The sequence below is a fragment of the Ictalurus furcatus genome, chromosome 26, assembly GCF_023375685.1.
Source record: "Ictalurus furcatus strain D&B chromosome 26, Billie_1.0, whole genome shotgun sequence".
Taxonomy (NCBI): Eukaryota; Metazoa; Chordata; class Actinopteri; order Siluriformes; family Ictaluridae; genus Ictalurus; species Ictalurus furcatus.
Window position 1 is genome coordinate 8,728,067 of NC_071280.1, and position 19,894 is coordinate 8,747,960.

Sequence of the window (19,894 nt, forward strand, 5' to 3'; positions counted from 1 at the left end):
TGAAGGACATAAATAGTGTTTGGTTCATGAAGCAGCTGCCTTGAGCATTTGGTTGAACAAAATAGAGCTCTAAAAAGAAAACTCTGTTCCATGTAGCTATGTTTTGTAAAACAGCCCTTAAACCTCTTCAGTAACTGGGTTAAATGATAAATTCACGTCACACGATTCATCTCTGAAGCTAATCAAACAGCAACGTTTTATGGCTCTAGTGTAAATTCTTAAGTCATTTTCTCCCTCGTTTTAATAAGCTTCTCTATTCGGACATCAAAAGGAACCAAATCATTTGCATTATGGGTATGATCTCAAACCATGAAAGCACTAAGCAATAAATAGCTCCTGCTTTGTATATTAACCTCTAGTGAATCCCAAACCCCCCCCAAGTTCTGGCCTTCACCACTGAATGAAACAATTGCTAAAGCAGAGACAACGTAATTCATTTTTAATGTAGAAAAAGATCTTTATTACACTTTTATATTGAAACAGCACTTTCAAAGCAGCAATATTTGTCTGATGTCAACATAAAAAAAGGCCAGAAGTCGTTTTATGTCGCATCAAAAGCAATATCCAAGGAAACAAAATGGTTTTAAATCTAGCAAGTGTTAAATCTTAAATATCTCATATTTAGGCGTTTATACTTTTGCGATTCAAAGATTTGTCTGCTGCGTTCTGAAGCAACTTATTACATATATTTACATCAGAAGAAAAAGAATGCTTTACTTTAGTTCACATCACATTGATTGTGGGCATGAATGACTTTCATGACTTATTAACTTGATGGTGCCACACAAAAAAAAAAGAAAGAAAAGAAGGAGGAAAAAAAAAAGAAGAGTAAAATATCTTGGCTGCTCACTAAGTACAACTATACATTAGAATTCTTTCCCAATAACTAATCCTTTAATGTACATTGTTCATATTTTTTGAAGCCAACCAAAAGTCCTTCACATTGTTCCCCAGCAATGGTGGCACGGTTCAATAACAGACTCGCATACTGAATACAACCTATATTCTAATACTTTAGACCCCATCATAATAAAGTGATGCTTGTGATGAGGCTTCTATGTTGAAAACTAGCTTTCTTTGTGAGTTCGTCCTCTGTGGAGCCTTTAGACGAGGCCCATGATGCGAGCCACCCACCAGTTGCATGGCATAATGAGACGGCACGCTTGCCTACAGCCTCTGTAGTTGTATGGCCACGATTGGTGTCCACCCAGAGGCTCGCAGATACGCATGCAGTGTGTATAGCTACGGCGACACTCGGAGCAGCACACACCTGTGTGGTCCAGCATGGTGTCAACCGTCATAGGGCTGTCCTCACCCTCACGACGCTGCAATTGGGCCAAACACATTAGTCATGGATAAACTCCCCTGTTTAATTATCTTCATGGTTAATCAGTATTTTTTATTAATTCCTCAACAATAAAAGATGTGAAACTATACAGATGGTAGCCTGAGCTCAGGACACTCGTGTGGCGCCAGTGCTTTCTTTCTCACTGCAGTTCACTTGGAATAGTTAAACTACCTCTCTGAGATGCTCTCAGACTGCTTATTTTGGTGTGCACCAATGTGTGCACATTTTGGAGCGTAATGGCTGTGTACTCATCTGCCTATACAACCCACACCAAGGGGGAAACAACGCAAGGTTTGATTCAAATGTGTTAAACATTGTGAACACACCCAAAGTGTATCAGAGCTGTAAAGAATATTGCAGCTTTGAAAGTTAGTGTGTACAAGATAAAATCTGTACAAAGTCATGTCATTTATATTGATGACACACAGTAATATCATGCAGCTGTGCACCATCTGGATGCTAAAAGCTGAGGTATATATTCGTTATAATAATAATAAAAAAAAATAACAGCTCTTCTAAGACTGTCTATATGTACAGTTTTAGTAAAGAATTAGCTGCTATTTATTTCCAGATGGTTTTTCACTTTTGTGGAAATGGATTAAAGAGAGGGATTTTTTTTTTTTTTTTGTGGAAGAGTCAGAGGGGGGGGGAGAGGGTCAATAGAGGGATTCTGGGTCTGTAGAAAGGAGGTCTGTGAGATTAGATGCAGGGTGACAGGCATGGCCTCCTACAGTGACCCTAACATCTGCCCATGCTCTCACGTCTGTGCATGTTGCCCTCTACTTTATAACAATAGGAGTGTCCAGTTACACGTGTATTCTGTGACACAATAAGACACCAAATAATTTTGGTTTATATATAGAGTTATTTTAAAAAAAACCAAACTAAAACAGAACTATCCTCAACATGATGATGTTTTCCCTTGCTGAAGAAAGGGGAAAAACAACTATGGCCCAAAAATAGGCAAAACATAGCATGTTCGGTGGTCCACAGTTGATGTAGACAAGTATCGACTGGCGCGCTCTGAATTGACAGTCCTGAAATATTGCTGCGCTGCGATCTGGCCTCGAGGGTCAGAGTGATTACAATTGGGATGGACATTTTTGCCAAATGGATATTCACATTTTATTGAAATTACTGCCATGTTAAGTATGGCTGCAGGCAGTACAGCTACCGTTACATTAAAGCTGTCAATCATGCAAGGGTCGCTTTCTGAAATCCAATGTGACTTCTGCATACTAATTCAGTTGTACTGAATTTCTCTTTCACTCCATCTCCCTCTGATTCATCTGTGTAAATACAACCGTCATGTGGAAAACTTTTCTAGCCAAATGGCACTCACATGGTAAGGGTTGTTAGGGTTGAATGGAGTGCGGTCGTCGTCTCCCGGAGCCTGACGTCTGGCCCTTGGAACTGGTTTCTTCTGCTCTCCTGGAATGGGCAGTGAACATGATTCATGCAAAATAGCAATTCAGTTGATCACATTTTTGTTCTTTAATTTTAAGAATATTGTGATGGACAAATGACATGCTGATTATACCATTGAGCCTGGCTGTTTCTTTGAGTCATGTTAATTAGGGGTGTGATATACTGGTCAACTATGAGATGGAATATTATACCACACTGCTGTTACTGTATACCAATTGCTGCTCAGTTTACGGCATGGCACGGAAAGTAATGCCAGCTTCAAGACAAATCATATTGATACACTCATTCTAACGTTATCCTTTCTGTAGTATAGTAACAGTCCTAGAAATGTTCTAGCATGTTCTTTAGCCAAATAATTTGCTACTTGACCTGCCACTGCAATGGCTTAATGTCATCATCTTTCTACATTATGTGAAATGATAGCACAATATACCAGAAACCTCACATGATTAACGGCCTGTTGTCAATTATGCCGCGTGATGCCTACTAATGGGATGGTTGTCTTGTAATTTTTGTGAGCCTGTAGTTTCTCAATTCCAGTACAGCGTTCTCAAATGTGTTCTACTGGTCATTTTTGTACAAAAGTGCAAATGGATCTTCCTGTGATTTGGTGTCCTAAATCATTTCTTTTTGAAATTGCAGATAGCCCATGTACCTTGGCTGCAGTTTATTGTATACCCTGAAACAGACGTGTGATTTTACGACACTTCACCATTACAAGGAAAGCCTAAATATATAATTAAAGTTATGATGTACTGATATGTCATCATAAAACACCCTTAAGAGTTGCTTGAAATGAGTCAAAGCAATCTCTTTTAACAGGCAAAACTGTATTTCTGGCACTGTTTTGATAAACTGCTCAGATCTGCTGCTTTCCAGACCAATTAATTGAAAACAGTCAGAGTAACCTTCACTTGCTACCGGTACCGTAAAATATAAACATAAATATATGCAATAATGTTTAACATCAACGGATGTCCTTTTTATGGGCTGTATATTTTCTCAATGCTGTCTTTGTAACCTAGAAAACTGAGAAATATGTTGACAAAAGGACAGACAAACAGGGAGCACAATAAGAGGCAGTTCTACTGTTTGGGTAGCTAGGACGCAGCCAGAAGATGGGCACGTCATCGCAGAGGTCCAAAATCTTGGCACTGAGGAAGCTGGTGTCTTTCAGGGGCTGATCAGCTGCGACCCAGATTAGAGGGTCTTCTACGAACTTGGCAGGCATGACCTCATCCTCCTGTGGGAATCCAAATATACATGCGATTTAATTATACGTTTGGGTTTGCTGTTCAATGTGTCTTGCTATCCGTGCCCCAACAAAACAGCCCAAAGCTGCATTAGGTTAGGCTACGCTCATTTAGGAAAGGCTTAAATTGTCCTGCTTTGCATTAGGGACACATTGATGCCAGTACTAGTATCAGGTGTCCAGTCCAATAGCATGCTTCTTTACTCAAATTGTTCAAATGCTACAATACCAACATCTGATACCACTTAATACTATGTGACGTATACCTAGTGTACTATAGCATCTTCCTACAGTACTCTCCCTGTCCACTTTATTATCTTCAGCTGCTGTAGCTTCAGATTCCTGTTCTTGACTGATAGGAGTGGAACCCAATTAGGTCTTCTGCTGTTGAGCCGCTTCACCTCAACGTTCAGTGTGTTGTGCGTTCTGAGATTCTTTTCTGCTCACCATGGATGTAAAGAATGGCTATTTGAACTACTATAGACTTCCGGTCAGCTCAAACCTGTCTATCAATTCTCTTCTCATCACCTCATCATCCTCTCTCATCAAGATGACATTTCCATACAGCAGAACTGCTGATCATTGGAATTTTTTTTTTTGTTCACCGCACTCATTCTTTGTTAACTCTACAGACTGCTATGTATTAAAATTCCAGGAGATCAACAGTTTCTGAAATACTCGAAACCTCAAAAATGTCTACAGAAACCCTAAGTCAGTGAAAATTAACAGCTCTTACCCAGCATATTGTTCTTGCGCACATACTATGAGTCATTGAAGATAAGGGCAATACAATAGAGACATTACAGTGTATTTTACTTACAGCTGTACAGACAACATTCACTGCAACCCTACCCAGTCCAAAATAACTAATGTAGCTAGCTAATGCACTTCATTTAAAATCACCTAACTATCGAAATAAACAACGGGCCTAGTAACATATATCTTTGGACACATGGTGGTGCTTTTTACGACCATTATCTAAATAGCGGAAACAAACAGAGCTAAATAACATGCTCCATGTTGGCTCTGATTGATTAATCGTGAGTAGATTACTCATTTCAGTATCAGGGTAAGTATCGAAAGGTATCAAAAAACGTGGTATCAATGCAGCCCTACTTGGTAGAGTGAGTACTGATTTGTAAGACTGTTTAGATTTGACCACGGATTCCATGCTGTGTAACGCTCCTTCACTTCAGTCTTCAAAGGACTAAAATGGATGTGCCTAGCACCACGAATAGTAGCTCACAGTTGCACACCATCTCTCATTCATTTCATTGACTGTGTCCCATCCATTTCATACTTTCCTCCCAGCCGCACACATAAAGCTCTAAGATGCTGCAAAGCATCGCTTTTGACAGGACCACCCTTATCAGTGCAGCCCAGCAAGCACGTTGTAAAACACATACGCCGCATGAATATTCAAGTGGCCATTTGCATTAAATCATTTAAAGATGGATGAGTGCTTGAAAAAGAACGCAGCAACTTCACAGTCACGGCTGTTTCGAGAGTATCGTCTTTAAATGCACGATGCAAAATGAATGCTGCAGCTGTGAGGTGAGGGGGCATTGGCGCTCTAATTTGGAGCCTAGTCTTGGCAGCACTCCCGAAAAATTGAGCCGTGAGCAGCTTTTAAGGGGTCTCCTGAGCTGTGGACTTTTTTGTGTTTGAAAAACTGGATGGAAGCGCCTCGGGCAGAATCACTAACTGCCGATCCTGTGGTGGGCTCTGCCAAAAGCGATAGCCATGTGCGTACTCAATCACTTCAATTTTTTGTCTTTTTCACTCAAAGAAAAATAACATATGGAACAAGGCGCAACAGAAATCCAAACCTTTTGTGGGTTCAGTCGATTCTTTTGGTGGTAAATATTATTTATCTCCTATCCACAAATGTTTAAGGCATGCATTCAATCATGGTTATTATCTACAGTTGCAATCAAAATGATTCCCCATTGCAAATCAGGTTTATTGTAAAATAAATTTACAGACTTTCAGCTGTTTGCAATGAACAAATCACACAAAAGCAATTGAAATAGTTCAACACAACGAATGCTTCAAGTGGTTTCTTACAAATTCAACTGAAAATGCAACTTGATTGTTAATGATTTGGGGAAATCACTTGAAGCATTCGTTGTGTTGAACTATTTCAATTGCTTTTGTTTGATTTGTTCATTGCAAACAGCTGAAAGTCTGTAAATTTTGACAATAGACCTGATTTGCAATGGTGTTGAATCATTTTTATTACAACTGCATAAGGCCTGGAATGTTGAAGTGGTTACAATTCTGCTGTCAAAGAAAGATGTAAAACTATGGCGGGTTTTAAAAAAAAAAAATCAATTCTTTGGAAATTAGATGCAAAAGCAGATATTTGCCAGTCAGTGATAAAACTGTAGTTGTAAAGTGTGGTTGCTCAACATACCAGGTCAAATGTCAGGGACCCCTTGTTCAGAGATTCCAGGTCTGGAAGGTGACCTTTGACCTCAGTCTTGATGTAACACTTCTCTCCTCCAGCAAAACGGATTCCAGTAATTCCCTGAGTATAAAAGACACAATTGATGGCAACTAAGGAAACATCATGCACTCCGACCAAATGTTTTTATTCCAACCCAATCTCACAGAGAATACATATGGATCTTTACAATGGGTGAGTTTTTGGTGGATTTTATATGAATAAAGAAGTCAACAATTGCTGCACATTTTGCAGTGCTACAACCTAGAACTGAAATCAATGTAATTGGGATTATACATCATGAGCCTACATAAAATAGCCCATAGTATTGAAGTGGGGCATAATGAAGACCAAGCAGCTATCAAAACAAATCTGAGACAAAGTTCTGGATGTACCATCCTAAATTTTAAATATATTTTGGAGCATTATTTAATCAATTATTTAAAAATGGAAAGAATAAGGCGAAACCATGACTCTACATAGAGGAGGTTGTCCACCAAAAGTCAATGGCTAGGTAAGGCGTGATTTCGGCAGAGAAGCAACTAACAGGCCAAGAGTAACTCTCATGGTGATTCTACCACCACCATGATTCACTGTGGGGATAAATGTTCTCAGTATGATTATCAACATTGGAGAAAAGTAATTTTGTCTCTGTATTTAATAGTATTCATTTATATGTAAAAGTGCTACATAGAGTTTAAATTGTGCTTGTGTGAATTTAAAAAAGATAAAAGTATTGCTGAAAACGTACGATTTGAAAATCATGGACTTCAACTGCTTCATCATTTTTGCTGCCTGTTGTGAACCTCTCTAAGTTGTTCACTGTGTCAATCTCCATGGAGCCCTCCTCCACTTTACCGTCGATGCTCATGCTATAGTGGACATTGACCACCTGTAAGAGGCAAATTAGTTATGTATAGTAAAGGTAAAAGACAGTTTAAACACAGGTGAAAAGTGTTTCTTCACAACGTATGTGCAACTAAAACATTAATAAACCATATATACAGCACTTACAAAACAATGGATTTTGCCTGTCCTGGACCACTAACTACACCTTACCTTGAAATATACTCATTAAAATACATTTTATTCAATTAAACTATATATATATATATATATATATATATATATATATATATATATATATATAATTCTTATTTTTTTCTTCTTATTATACTCTTATTTATACCCCTCTCATGTCTAGTGTCTGGTGTTCCCTTTGTTATATTGAGGTGTGTGGTGTCATCATGCCAAGATCTAAAGAGTTCTGTAAGGCCTTCAGAAAAAAGGTTATGGATGCCTATGAGTCTGGCAAGGGATTTAAAAAGATCTCCAAATTATTTGAAATACATCATTCCACTGTAAGGAAAATCATCTACAAATGGTACAGATTTCAAATGACTGCCAATTTGTTCGGGACTGGCCGTCCCAGCAAATTCAACCCCAAGAAATTTCATCACAGAATCTGCTAGTAAGTCTTGCAACTGTTGGTGTCAAAGTGCATGCTTCTACAATCAGAAGGAGATCGCACAAATTTGACCTGCATGGGAGGTGTACCAGGAAAAAAGACTTGGATATAAGTTATAGCTTTTCAGGAGAAGCACCTCATACCAACTGTGAAGCACTGTGGTGGAAATGTTATGGTTTGGGGTCGCTTCGCTGCCTCAGGGACTGGACAGGTTGCATTCATTGATTCAACTATGAATTCTGTATCATATCAAAGAGTGCTTGAAGATAATGTGAGGCCATCTGTCCGAAAGTTGAAGTTGAACTGAAAGCGGACCTTTCACCAGGATAATAATCCTAAGCACACTAGCAAACCCACTAAGGAATGGCTCAAAAAGAAGAAATGGAGGGTTATGGAATGGCCTAGCCAAATCCCGGATTTGAATCCCATTGAAATGTTGTGAGGGAATTTGAAATAGACAGTACATACAAGAAAGCCCTGAAACATCTTGCAACTGAAAGAATATTGCATGGAAGAGTGGTCGAAAATTCCAGCAAGCCTGTTGGACAATTATGCAAAACGCCCACAAGAAATAATTTCTGCTAAAGGGAGCAATACTACCTTCTGAGGCCAAGGGTGTACTTACTTTTTCCACAGAAGAATCTCACATCTATTGCTATTTCTTTTGAATAAATGATTGAAAAGCTAATTTCCTTGTGGTTTTGTTCAAGTATATCAACTTTATTAATAGGCACTGTTTCAAATATTTGCTTGGCCAAACATATTAAAAAAAAAGCCAACAGTTTCCATGGGGTGTACTTATTTTTTCACATGACTGGTTGTTTTCTACATTTGGAAAAGTCAAATAAGACAAGACAAACAGAGGTTGATGAGTAAATAATGAACACTGGCGGTGATTAACAGTTACAGTGTTTCACTCCTCCATTCACTGGATTGATTAAAATGTTATGTATATATTAGTACAGCTACCAACCTTTAGGCTTGTGTGTTCATAACTCTGCTAAGCAAAGAAATTAAAACTGCATACATTCCTGACCAAAGTTTAAAATGTGAAGCTATATTTTTAGAACTCAACTTTGCTGAATGAAGCCTAGTTTGCATTTCCTTCTCCTTGGCAGGATGGCTTATGTGCAACGTATATGGGCAGTCACATAAAGGGGTCCTTTCACACCAACCATATGATGTACAGCAAGAACTGCAAATGGTTGCTTCTTAAACTAAATTCTTGCCAGTAAAATGATCACTGACTCACACCAGTATTTATTGGCATGGATCCAACATGGGTTGCCTGCTAAAAATAAAGCTATTATCTGGTCACCATCTTCAAGCCATGAAGCAACTCCAAATCAATATTCTCCTATTAAAATATTAGCAGATGGCAAATCCACACCATTGCAGAGCAGGACGACAAGAACATTGGTCTATTGGTAAATGTGATTCCCACCGTGTTGAATTTGCACCACAGTGGTTAGGCTATGTATATTCAAACTGACACAAATGAACACTATAAGAGTGAAGTGAAGACTGTAGACGTTAATTACTTCCAATTAATTGCAATTGCAATTTTGGCCATGTCAATCATTTTGTAGATTTTTGGATCAAACACACCTATAGCATGTCTACTCTTAAACTGTAGTAATTAAAAAGGTCAAACCTCAGCAGTAATATGTTTGTTTTACAGCTTTGTAAAACGCACAACCACAACATAATCAGAAACTGCAAAACCTGATATAAACATCAAAATGTCATTATAACGTATTTGTCGGTTTCTTTTATAAGCCTACTTAGACGTTTATTGCAGAAAAAAATGGCATAAAAATATTTTTATAACAGTGCATGATATTTTCTTCAGTAAAATACATATAAATGCCATTCCAACAAACTGTTATATAAAAGTCGTACACAGTGAAATTTTCATTTTTACATTAAATTCAGAACTTGATGAAGCCTTGTTTGCATGAATTTTGGAAAAGTTCTAATACAAAAATACTTGAAGAAATCAGCAATCAGCAATATATATATATATATATATATATATATATATATATATATATATATATATATATATATATACATACACACACACACTGAATTGATTCAACACTATGAGCTTATTTGACACTAAAAGTTGATGCAAAAGCACTAAGAGTGTGTAAGTATATTTAACAGTAAATTTATAGGTGTGAAAGTTAGTTAGTGATCTTTTTCTATTCGAAGCCTTAAGGAAAGCCTTTAAGCTAAAGGTAAACTCTACAGCATGTATTCTCCACCTCTCGGTCCTTGGGCTTCAACTAGACCACCTTCCACTGATATACCGTCAAACAGCAAATCATTCAAATATTAGACCTGGTAGTTTATAAAAGAAGAAGAAGAAGAAAAAGAGGGTGGTGGAGGCATGAGATGAGAAAATGAATCCACTGCCTTACGTGCTTGTCATTGTCATTCCAGAAGTAAAAGGCACCCACGGCTCCGAGCAGCAAGAGCACGGCCCCGATACTCAGCGCGCCCACGGCGATCTTGAGCACGCGCACGGAGCTCGAGGGCTTCACGGCGACAGTGGCGTACGCCTGCAATACCATACAACATTTATAAAGCTCCTCAGGCGTTTTAGTCATTGATATGTCAAATAGTAGACCTAAAAATTAACTGCACATGAATTACTATCATGAATGCGCCTGTGGATGAGCAGTGAAGCAACCTTGGTACTTGACCCAGAAACTCATTTGTTAGGCATAAAGGCTTTAACTAAAATGAGATTTCTTTTTCAAAGATGTTTATACATTTACCAAACCACTTCTAATGAGATGTTCACACAAACAAATTGTAAAATGTGCTATGTTAATGTTTTCTGTATTAATATAAAGTGATTATTGCATGTAAATGACTTACAGGTGGCATGAACTGTTGTAAATCCTCAGGTCCGGCCAAAGCAATAGGGATTTTCTCAGAGGTCTCCTCCATGGCTGGTTGTAGACTTCTGTCACAGTGTTCACTTGTTCGGTTTTAGCAAATAGAGGGGAAAAGTTAGGCATGGGGCTCGTGACGGGAGGGTGTAAGATTACGGGTGCTTGGGAAGTCCAATGGCATGTTTGAAAGCAGTGTAAAAAAAAAAAAACAAAGGTTTTTTTGTTGTTTAATGGTGATCATCGGCGTGAAAGTAAATCCTTACATTGATCATTTGTGTCTAGTTGAATTTACAGAAATACTATAGATTAGGCCTATAATTCAGTTTTGTGATGGAAGAGCTTACACAGTAAATAGTTCTCTAAAAAGTGTAAAAAGAAAAAGTTTCCACTAGGAAGCTTTAAGGGTTCTTGTGTTACATTAGTGGAGGCACTTTTAATGGTTGCACTGATGAAACAATCTGAAAAAAAAACACCTTCAGAAAATCCTCGAGAAAACCTTTCTTTTTTTTTTTTTTTGGGTGAGTGCAGAATATCAATTAATGCACATGTGCTTTTGTTAGCTAATGGACTACATGAGATACAAATCCTCCATGTCATGTTTGAGTGCGTAAGTGGAACAAGATACTCCTTAAACTGATAAGCTACATTTAAAACCTACACAGGAATAAAGCCGTACTTAATTAACATGAACTCATACAGTGCTGAATTATCTCAGTGTAGAATGTCTAGTAGGACGTGTAAACGCTGTGTCATGTGTGAATACAAAGCTGGGTTATTTGCTGTGCACGCACAAACTGAGCTGTTATTCCCATGTAGCCATCTCCAGTGGTTGTGGTAATAAAAATCTGGTAGATTTCCTTATGTTTAAGTAGATGCAAATGAAGATCAACGTTTCACAATTTGACTGATATGCCTTTCAAGCATGCACAGATGTCCAAGGTCAAACAAGGCACCAAAAACATTTAACGTCTCATCACTCAAAACGTTAATACATCCGCGGCTATCACAAGTTTAATGCTGGTGTGAGTGAATGAAGCAAATATTGATTCACTCGTTCAATCAATGAGAGAGAGAGAGAGAGAGAGAGAGAGAGAGAGAGAGAGAGAGAGAGAGAGAGAAAATAAAGGTTCTACAATGGTTCTTTACAGCGCCATAGTTTATGCAAAGAACCTTCTACTTGTCAAGACCCATTTTTCATTATATAGGGTTCTTGAGCTGAGCTATGGCTCTCTGGAGATTAAAGAAGTTCTTAATGTTTCATTATAGGTTCTTCAGAGCAGTGTATTGGTTCTCCAAGGTATCATCCCTTAACGGGTTAAAGAAAACCTTATAAAGTTCTTCATGGGACTGGAAAATCACTCCTGGAATCACTCTTAAGAACCTTACCGTGGTTCCTTAAAGCACTAACTAAGGGTTTTTTTTTTTTTTTTTAGAGAACTTATGATGATATGGTTCCTTGGGGCACTGCTGTGAAGAAGCTATAATGAAACATTAAGAACATTTTTAATCTCCAAAGAAGCATATAACTCAACTCAAGAACCCTGTACAATGAAAATGGTTGTTAAAGCACCAATAAATAGATGGTTCTCTAAAGAACTTGAGAGTAATAGGTTCTTTGTGCAACTTTAAATGCTTTTCCTGTGGCATCAGGATGAAAAACTTTTTGGTTCTAATTGGGACCTTTATTTTTAAGAGTGTACCTTAGTGAAACCTTACTGACCTTACCTTGGTGCTTGGTGTCATTTACATTAGTGGAAATAGAATGGTGTATGTGCTGTGAGGATTATTTCAGCCCCTGCTTCCAGCACCAACATGCTCTTACTCTCAAATTGTGCAAACAGCGCCATCCACTGTCCCTGAACATACTTATCATTTAAAAAAAAAAAAAAATAGATTTCATTTCAGTGAGCCTGAAAGGGATGCAAGAATATCGATTTTCAATGTTTATTTTTATAACACAGTGAGAGAAATAAATCAAAAAGTTACATCTCACATTCAATGTCTGCGCATTTATCAACTTGATAGGGTTTCCGACCTTGAAAAGGGTCTCTTTTTTTTGTTAAATAAAGGACATGCTTTTATTATAAAGTATATAATCTCAAATAACCTTTGTTTTACTTATCAATAATATAAAAAATAAACTCTGTATTTACAAACTTGCATTATATATACAAGATTTCCAACAAGATCAGGTGATTGTTTAAAACTGTCATAAAATTAAGACCAACACTGACTGAAAATGTTTTGTTTTTAAATAGACAAATATTTATACTTGTACATTTTCATCCGGCCATATAGATTTAATTTTAGAGAGACATCTTATCATGGACCCCTTAGACTTCGTTTTTGGAACAGCGTGCTGTTGTGGGAGAATACACTGGAATCGTGACGTCGTTCATATCTTGGATACTCGGCTGAGGTGGGGGAACGATGACATATTCTTGGTGTAGCACTCTTTCATAAACACTCTGCAAGCCCACTGTTTTGGGGATGTTTGCCTGGTAATAGTTGTCCCTTCTGAGAGTATCCCTTGGAAGTGAGCCTGTCTTAGCGAATGTGGACAGATGCTGTCTGGAGTTGCTGTTCATCCGGGTGGCGTTTGGACTCCAGCATCGGTCTGAGTGGCCGAGGATCCTGCACTCGCTTGTGCATGCCCACAGAGCTGGAATAAAAAAACAAACAAACAATTAGCAATTATTTTTTGATTTTAGTCACAATAAATATCTGTTTAGCCCAGACGTTTTCAATTCAGTCCATGGGATATCTCATCCATCCATATTTGTATTCCACTCTAACACAAATCTAAGACAGGTGAAGGTGGCTTACCTGGCTCAGGTATGTCAGGTGTGAAAAATATAGATATGGATATGGATGGAGATCATTGAGGACTGGTTTTATTAAAACAAAATAATATGCTCATTGAGTTTACCATCTTGGGCGCTGTTTTGGTGTCCGTCCTTTTTCAGGCCATCTCCGCTTATGTCCGAATCGCTGTCGTTGAAGTCACTGTCTCCTTTGCCACTGTCCTTCCCACTGAACTGAGGATCTCGTGCTGAAATAGTTGTATAGGAGTTGCCCTTCCATATTGTAATTGGCCTTACAGCCTCTTTTCCATAACCAGGAAGCGTTAAATATCCCTGTTTGAACAAAATAAATAAATAAATAAATAAATAAATAAATAAACACAAAAAAGCATCAAGTAAGAGGTGCATAACTCAGAGTCCAGCACAGTTAGTGATTTCTCTGTTCAAACATGATTCAGCTCAACAGTTGAGTTAAGGCAAAAAATAAAAAATAAATAAAAAATCAAGCAACTGTGCTGCACTCCAGCATCAGAAAACAAGGTTATAAGAGGTTATAAGACAGAGAGAGAGAGAGAGAGAGAGAGAGAGAGAGAGAGAAAGGCTTACGTCTAATTTTGGTCCATGGCTTTTGTCTTCTGCCCCATACGCGGTGTCGATTCCGTCTTCAGAGCTGCAGCACTCATCATTACCCACTTGAACGGATCCGGTGAAAGCGGGTTTATTTGAGTAGGTCTGTCCATCAAACACGTTTTCACTGTGAACTGGAATCAGTGGGTCACTGTTATTTTTCTCTACATCCAGATTCACATCGTCTTCCTTTTCATCCCCGAATCCATTGTGCCGCTTGTCTAGTTTGCGCTTATTGCAGGTGGTCGCTATTAAAATGATGGCTAAAAGCAACAGCGTGCAGCTTCCTGCCAGAACCACGATGATAACCACTGACAGATCCAACTCATGAACTTCATCATCACTGCCAGTGTTTCTGAACAGGTTGCGGTCACCTTTGGGAGCCCCGGCGACGACCGTGAAGCGGATGGTGGCTGTAGAAGTGAGAGAAGGTCTTCCGTGGTCGCTCACTGTTACCGTAGCTTTAAACGTCTCGCCCACGTCGTAGGCACCTTCACGGTTCACGTAGATCTCCCCGCTCACTTTATTGATAGAAAGCGCGCCGGCTTCGGACGAGGTCATTTGGTAGGACAGCTCGGCGTTAATGCCTTCGTCGGCGTCTCGCGCCTTTATTTGCATGATAACGTAGCCCGATGGGGCGTCTTTAGGTAAGAGGACGTCCACAGAGCCGTTACTGAGCACGGGGTGTACGATGACGGGAGCGTTGTCGTTCTGATCGACTATTTTGAGGTTGATGGTGGCGGTGCCGTGCAGCTGAGGCGCGCCACCGTCACTCGCATGGACGCGCAGCTCGAGCTGCTTGAGAACTTCGTAATTGAAACTTCTCAGCGCGTAAAGAGAGCCAGTGGCGGGATCTAGAGAGACAAATGTTGACACCGGAGCGCCCATCACGTACGTTTCCGCGAGTTTATAGCTCACTTTGCTATTTTGTCCCGCATCCAAGTCGCGCGCCACGACCGTGGTGATGTATGCGCCCGGTGCGTTGTTTTCTACGAGCGACACTTCATAGGCGGCTTTGCTGAATATGGGCGCGTTGTCGTTTTCATCAGTCAGTCTAACGGTGTACTGTGTGATGGTGCGGAACGGTGGAGAGCCGAGGTCTTCGGCCACCACTGTCAGGTTATACTCGGCTATTTTTTCCCTATCCAGCGGCGCCGTGGTGACAATCATGTAGCTGTCCTCGTACGCCTGCTGGAGCCGGAAGTGATCGTGCCCGTAGAGGGTGCAGTGCACCTGGCCGTTGACTCCTGAGTCCCGGTCCGAAGTACTGATAAGAGCCACGAAAGTGTCCTTGGCGGCCGCCTCGGTTACGTGCGCAACTCCCGCCGCCATGGACGTCATCGGCGTAATGGTGATCTCAGGCGCGTTGTCATTCACGTCCTGCACCTGTATGACCACTTTACAGATGGCTGGCGGACTCGGACTCTGACCCAGATCGGACGCCTGGACATCGAACTCGTACGTCGTCTTGCTCTCGTAATCCATCGGGCTCTCCAGTGTGATGCGCCCGCTTTTCCGGTCTACGCGGAAAAGTTGCCTGATCTCCGAGGGCACTTGGTTCCCGAGTCCGTACACCACTTCTCCGTTCAAACCTTCATCCGGATCGACTGCATTGAGATCCAAAAGCAGAAAGCCCACTGGCGCGTCCTCTGGTATTTCTACTGAAAAGTGGTTGCGCTCGAAAATGGGACTGTTGTCATTGTAGTCCTTCACCTTGACGTTGATCTTAGTGATGCCGGACCTGGGCGGATTTCCGCCGTCCGTCGCCACGAGCTCCAGCGCATAGGACGCCTGTGTCTCCCTGTCCAGCTCTTTCATTAGCACCAGCTCCGCATATTTAACCCCATCCGCCCTGCTCAGCACGTCAATAGTAAAGTGGCTATTCACTGAGATCTGGTAGCTCTGAATATAGTTCGTACCCACGTCTTCATCTACAGCCACATCTAAGGGTATTCTGGTACCGGGTGCTGTGTTTTCTGAAATTTCCAGCGTAGACTCCTTCCTGGGAAACTCGGGCGCGTTGTCATTAATGTCCTTCACCTCGACTTCGACGTGTATCAATTTGAATTGGTCTTTAGAGAAACTCACCACATCGAAGGCAATCACACACTGAGGAGAGTGCTTGCAAATTCTCTCTCTGTCAATCTTCTCGCCTACAGTCAGCTGCCCGTCGCTTTCTCTGAGCCGAACAAAAGATGCGTTGACCTGCTTCATCATCCTGAAATTAGTCTTGGAGCCCACGGACGGACCTAAGGACATGTCCTTGGCCAGGTTTCCGATAACGGTGGCCGGTGCGTCCTCTTCGTACGTTTCGTATTTCATGGTCCTTCCCGCTGCTCGCGCTGGCAGCAGAGGCAATGACAGCAAGGTGAAAAAGAACATCCACCGGTGACCGCATGCATTCCCTCCCATAGTGACTGATCTGTCACTCCACTTCACTAAAATGTGACAAAACCACACACAAAAAAACCCAAAAACAAAACAAACAACAACAACAAAAAAAACAATCAAGTTGGATTTTCAATCCTATTGTCTTAACATAAGGTTCCTGAACCCAGAGAGGACAAAGTGGCTCTCCTCTGCGCGCTCCACCACTGCGCCCGCTTTTAAAAAGCAACTCGCGAAAACTGCAGTGGCGGCCCCGTTTATAGACGCGCGCATGCAAATGAGAGCCAGTGTGACCAATCCCCGCATTGAATACAGAAAAAGGGACTTTTAAAAGACACCTAAGCCTATTTTAGAGATTGCTTAAAGCGAAGGAGTTGGCACAACAACATGAAGTGCTTGATTTACTATATAGGATACTTTTTTTTTTCTCTCCAGATCTCCATAGAGTCCAATCTACTATATGTGCTTCAGTCAGTTCAGGTGCGGGTCTGAATAAGAGAGAAATATGAACTGCTAACTGACACCCTTATCCAGAGCGACTTACATATGTATCATTTATACAACTGGGTAGTTGAGGGTTAAGGGCCTTGCTGAAGGGCCCAGTAGTGGCATCTTGGTGGTGCTGGGATTTGAACTTATGACCTTCTAGTCCGAAGTCCACTGAGCTCCCACTTCATCACGTTTTTCTTGGAGAGCGCGTTTTACAAAACTGTTTCAATGCTCAACTATATGTTTAGGTTTCTCCACGTGCAAGAATGCGCATCGGTTGAAAGTTGTACAGTGTTTTGTTGATCAAACCTAGATAATTCACGAGATCCAATGATGATTTCCTATACATTCTTAGCTCACGAGATGTCGTGTGAGCTGAATCCTAATTCGGCACCGATGTCTCTGTACTTGTGCTCGTTTAGCATGCATGGTGCATGCAACTGGCTGCGCGCCTCCTCCTTCTCTTACACATTCGCCTGCTATGCCAGGTGAACAAAAACCCCGTTACCAATAGGATTTAGACCAAGCGCCCACGAGATTTAGAAAAGATCTCTATAGTCAGATTATATCAAAGGCATATGAAGGCCTCGTTAACGCCAAGGATATAATGCCATGGCAGGGTTTCCCATTGGAGGCATTAGACATCCAGCAGCGCTTTCACACACACAGCCGCGCCTAAGTGGACCATAATGAAGCAGCTCCGCATGCGCTCCTTTGTGTCTGCCACGATCACTGATATAACTCTTTTCACCAAACCAAGATGGTCGATGAATTGGCCAGAGCTTTTTGGAGGGGGTGGTGTGCTTGGTATTAAAATGCGTTTAGGGAGCGATCAGGTTCGTCACGGGTATTTAAGAGATTTTGTTCCTCTCAGCCCTTCTTTCTGCGCTTTTCCATCCGCGGGACAGAAGGACAAAGAGGAGAAAATCCATCTGCCAGCATCACGTTATAGACAAGGAAGTTTTTTTTTAATTCCTCTGTGTGTATAGTTCCATAATAGTGTCACCAAATACACATTCCTAATAGCTATTTCGTACGAGTCAACTTGTATAAAAGTTATATGGAGATGGGTTGAATCCTGGCTTTTTCCACGCCTTCATTCGTATAAAATTCACCACAGACTTCTCATCACTCTTGCAGTGTTTCTTTATAGAGCTGATGTGAATTTTGAGCTCGACTTAATCGCCTATTGCTCTTCTCTATAAATTAAAAAAGGGTACTAAACTGTACCTTGTCGCTGGTGTGGTATCCTCAAGTGCACACCTTTACTTAGAAATCTGCAGTGGAAAAACTAATCACGCGCCTTAAATCTCTTTAAAGGTACACTATTAAAGGTACAATCCATGATAAAGGTACAAATTATGTACCATTTTCCTTGTCGCTGGTGTGGCACTCTCGAGGGTACATATTTTGTACTTTTAATATGGATCGTACCTTTAATTGTGTACCTTTAAAGTGATTTAAGGTGCGTAAATGGACCGTGATTAGTTTAGTATATTAGTATGATATACCTATAGTGTGCCTTTAAGTTTAGTAGGTTTTTTTCCTTAGAGTATAAAGAATTTGGAGATGGGTCACTTCTGTGAGTCTTGTCAGTGAGTGATGCGTCCATCGGATAGAACTTTTTTCTGTTCTTCTTTTTTAACTTTACAGTCCATCTGACTTACATTCACGAGGATTAGATGACGTCAAAAAGATCCTTCAGTGAGATGCTCAGCACTGCACCTAACAGACTGTGGTGTTCTTAAAGGTTTTCCATTCTGTCATACCCTTTAGACAATTGCAAATCTATTCTAACCCCCCCCCCTTTTTTTCCAAATAAAAAAGAATTAGCCGTGGACCCTCACGTGACCTGCGTGTCAATCTCGCCGCCTGCACGCGAGCTGAACAATGGTGGAATTAGTGAGAGCTGCGAAAATCCCATCTCGGTGAGCTGTTATTTGCATTTGCTAAAGGCGCGGGAGAAAAGCGGAGTAGCCATGCCATTGTCATTGCATTTGTTCTCATGAACGCCTGGCCGTTGTTGTGTGAAGTTGGTCGCATGAGTCGTTTTTTTTTTTGAGCAAAGGCTTAACTCTTTTGGTATGATAACGAGGAGATTTGGCCTCTGTCACCCGCGTTTTGGGAGTGGGAACGGGGGAGCGAGACACCCGAAATCAGGAGTGTGCGTGTGTGTATATGGGGGAGATGGGACAGGGGTGTCCGCGCGCGCGCGCACGAGGGGGCAAGGAGGGGTCTCTCGTACTCACTCTGACTCCCGCGCGCGCGCACACCTGTCCGTAACCTCCTCTTAACTCGCGTGCCGTCACTCCACTCACTAATTGCTCCTTAACACAAGTCATTAGTCCGACTTTCTCTGATGCAGATTGGAGCGCGGCTCGAAGAGCGCCTTCGTTAACGCTCTCCTGCATCATTATAGCAGAGAAAACTGTTTTGATTGCAGACATTTGGCACAGTCTGGAGACGGATGAAAAGCCGGGGGAGTTTATCCTCTTTTTTTTCGTCTCTCGAGTATTCTGAGTCGTTTAGCTCTGTTTAATCAACAGCTCCTGACCTGTGAACTATAGCCAAAAGCTTCTCCAAATAATAAAACAATAGGCTGTGCTCTTTAATCCCCCAGAATACATGTAAAGGAAAAATGTGACCTCAATTACTTCTTGGTAGTGACTAAAGAATGCGCTCTACTTCAAACTGGTCTCCTTATCTCAGAATTCATCCCAACACGTGACCTCTGGGAT

General features: G+C 40.8%; 2 protein-coding genes across 2 annotated transcripts; both read right to left on the reverse strand.

Annotated features, from left to right (window-relative positions):
• Positions 1–370: 370 nt before the first annotated feature.
• cnmd (chondromodulin) lies at positions 371–11,000 on the reverse strand. The gene is made up of 7 exons (XM_053615948.1): positions 10,832–11,000; positions 10,369–10,509; positions 7,226–7,366; positions 6,445–6,558; positions 3,866–4,019; positions 2,691–2,779; positions 371–1,325 (listed from the first exon to the last, which is right to left on the reverse strand). Exons 1-7 carry the CDS (start codon positions 10,901–10,903, stop codon positions 1,104–1,106), a joined length of 933 nt encoding a protein of 310 aa, XP_053471923.1. The 5' UTR covers positions 10,904–11,000; the 3' UTR covers positions 371–1,103.
• A 1,975-nt stretch (positions 11,001–12,975) lies between these two features.
• si:ch211-199f5.1 (protocadherin-8) lies at positions 12,976–17,310 on the reverse strand. Its single transcript, XM_053616411.1, has 3 exons — positions 14,259–17,310; positions 13,778–13,985; positions 12,976–13,510 (listed from the first exon to the last, which is right to left on the reverse strand). Exons 1-3 carry the CDS (start codon positions 16,689–16,691, stop codon positions 13,182–13,184), a joined length of 2,970 nt encoding a protein of 989 aa, XP_053472386.1. The 5' UTR covers positions 16,692–17,310; the 3' UTR covers positions 12,976–13,181.
• Between the last annotated feature and the right edge of the window lie 2,584 nt (positions 17,311–19,894).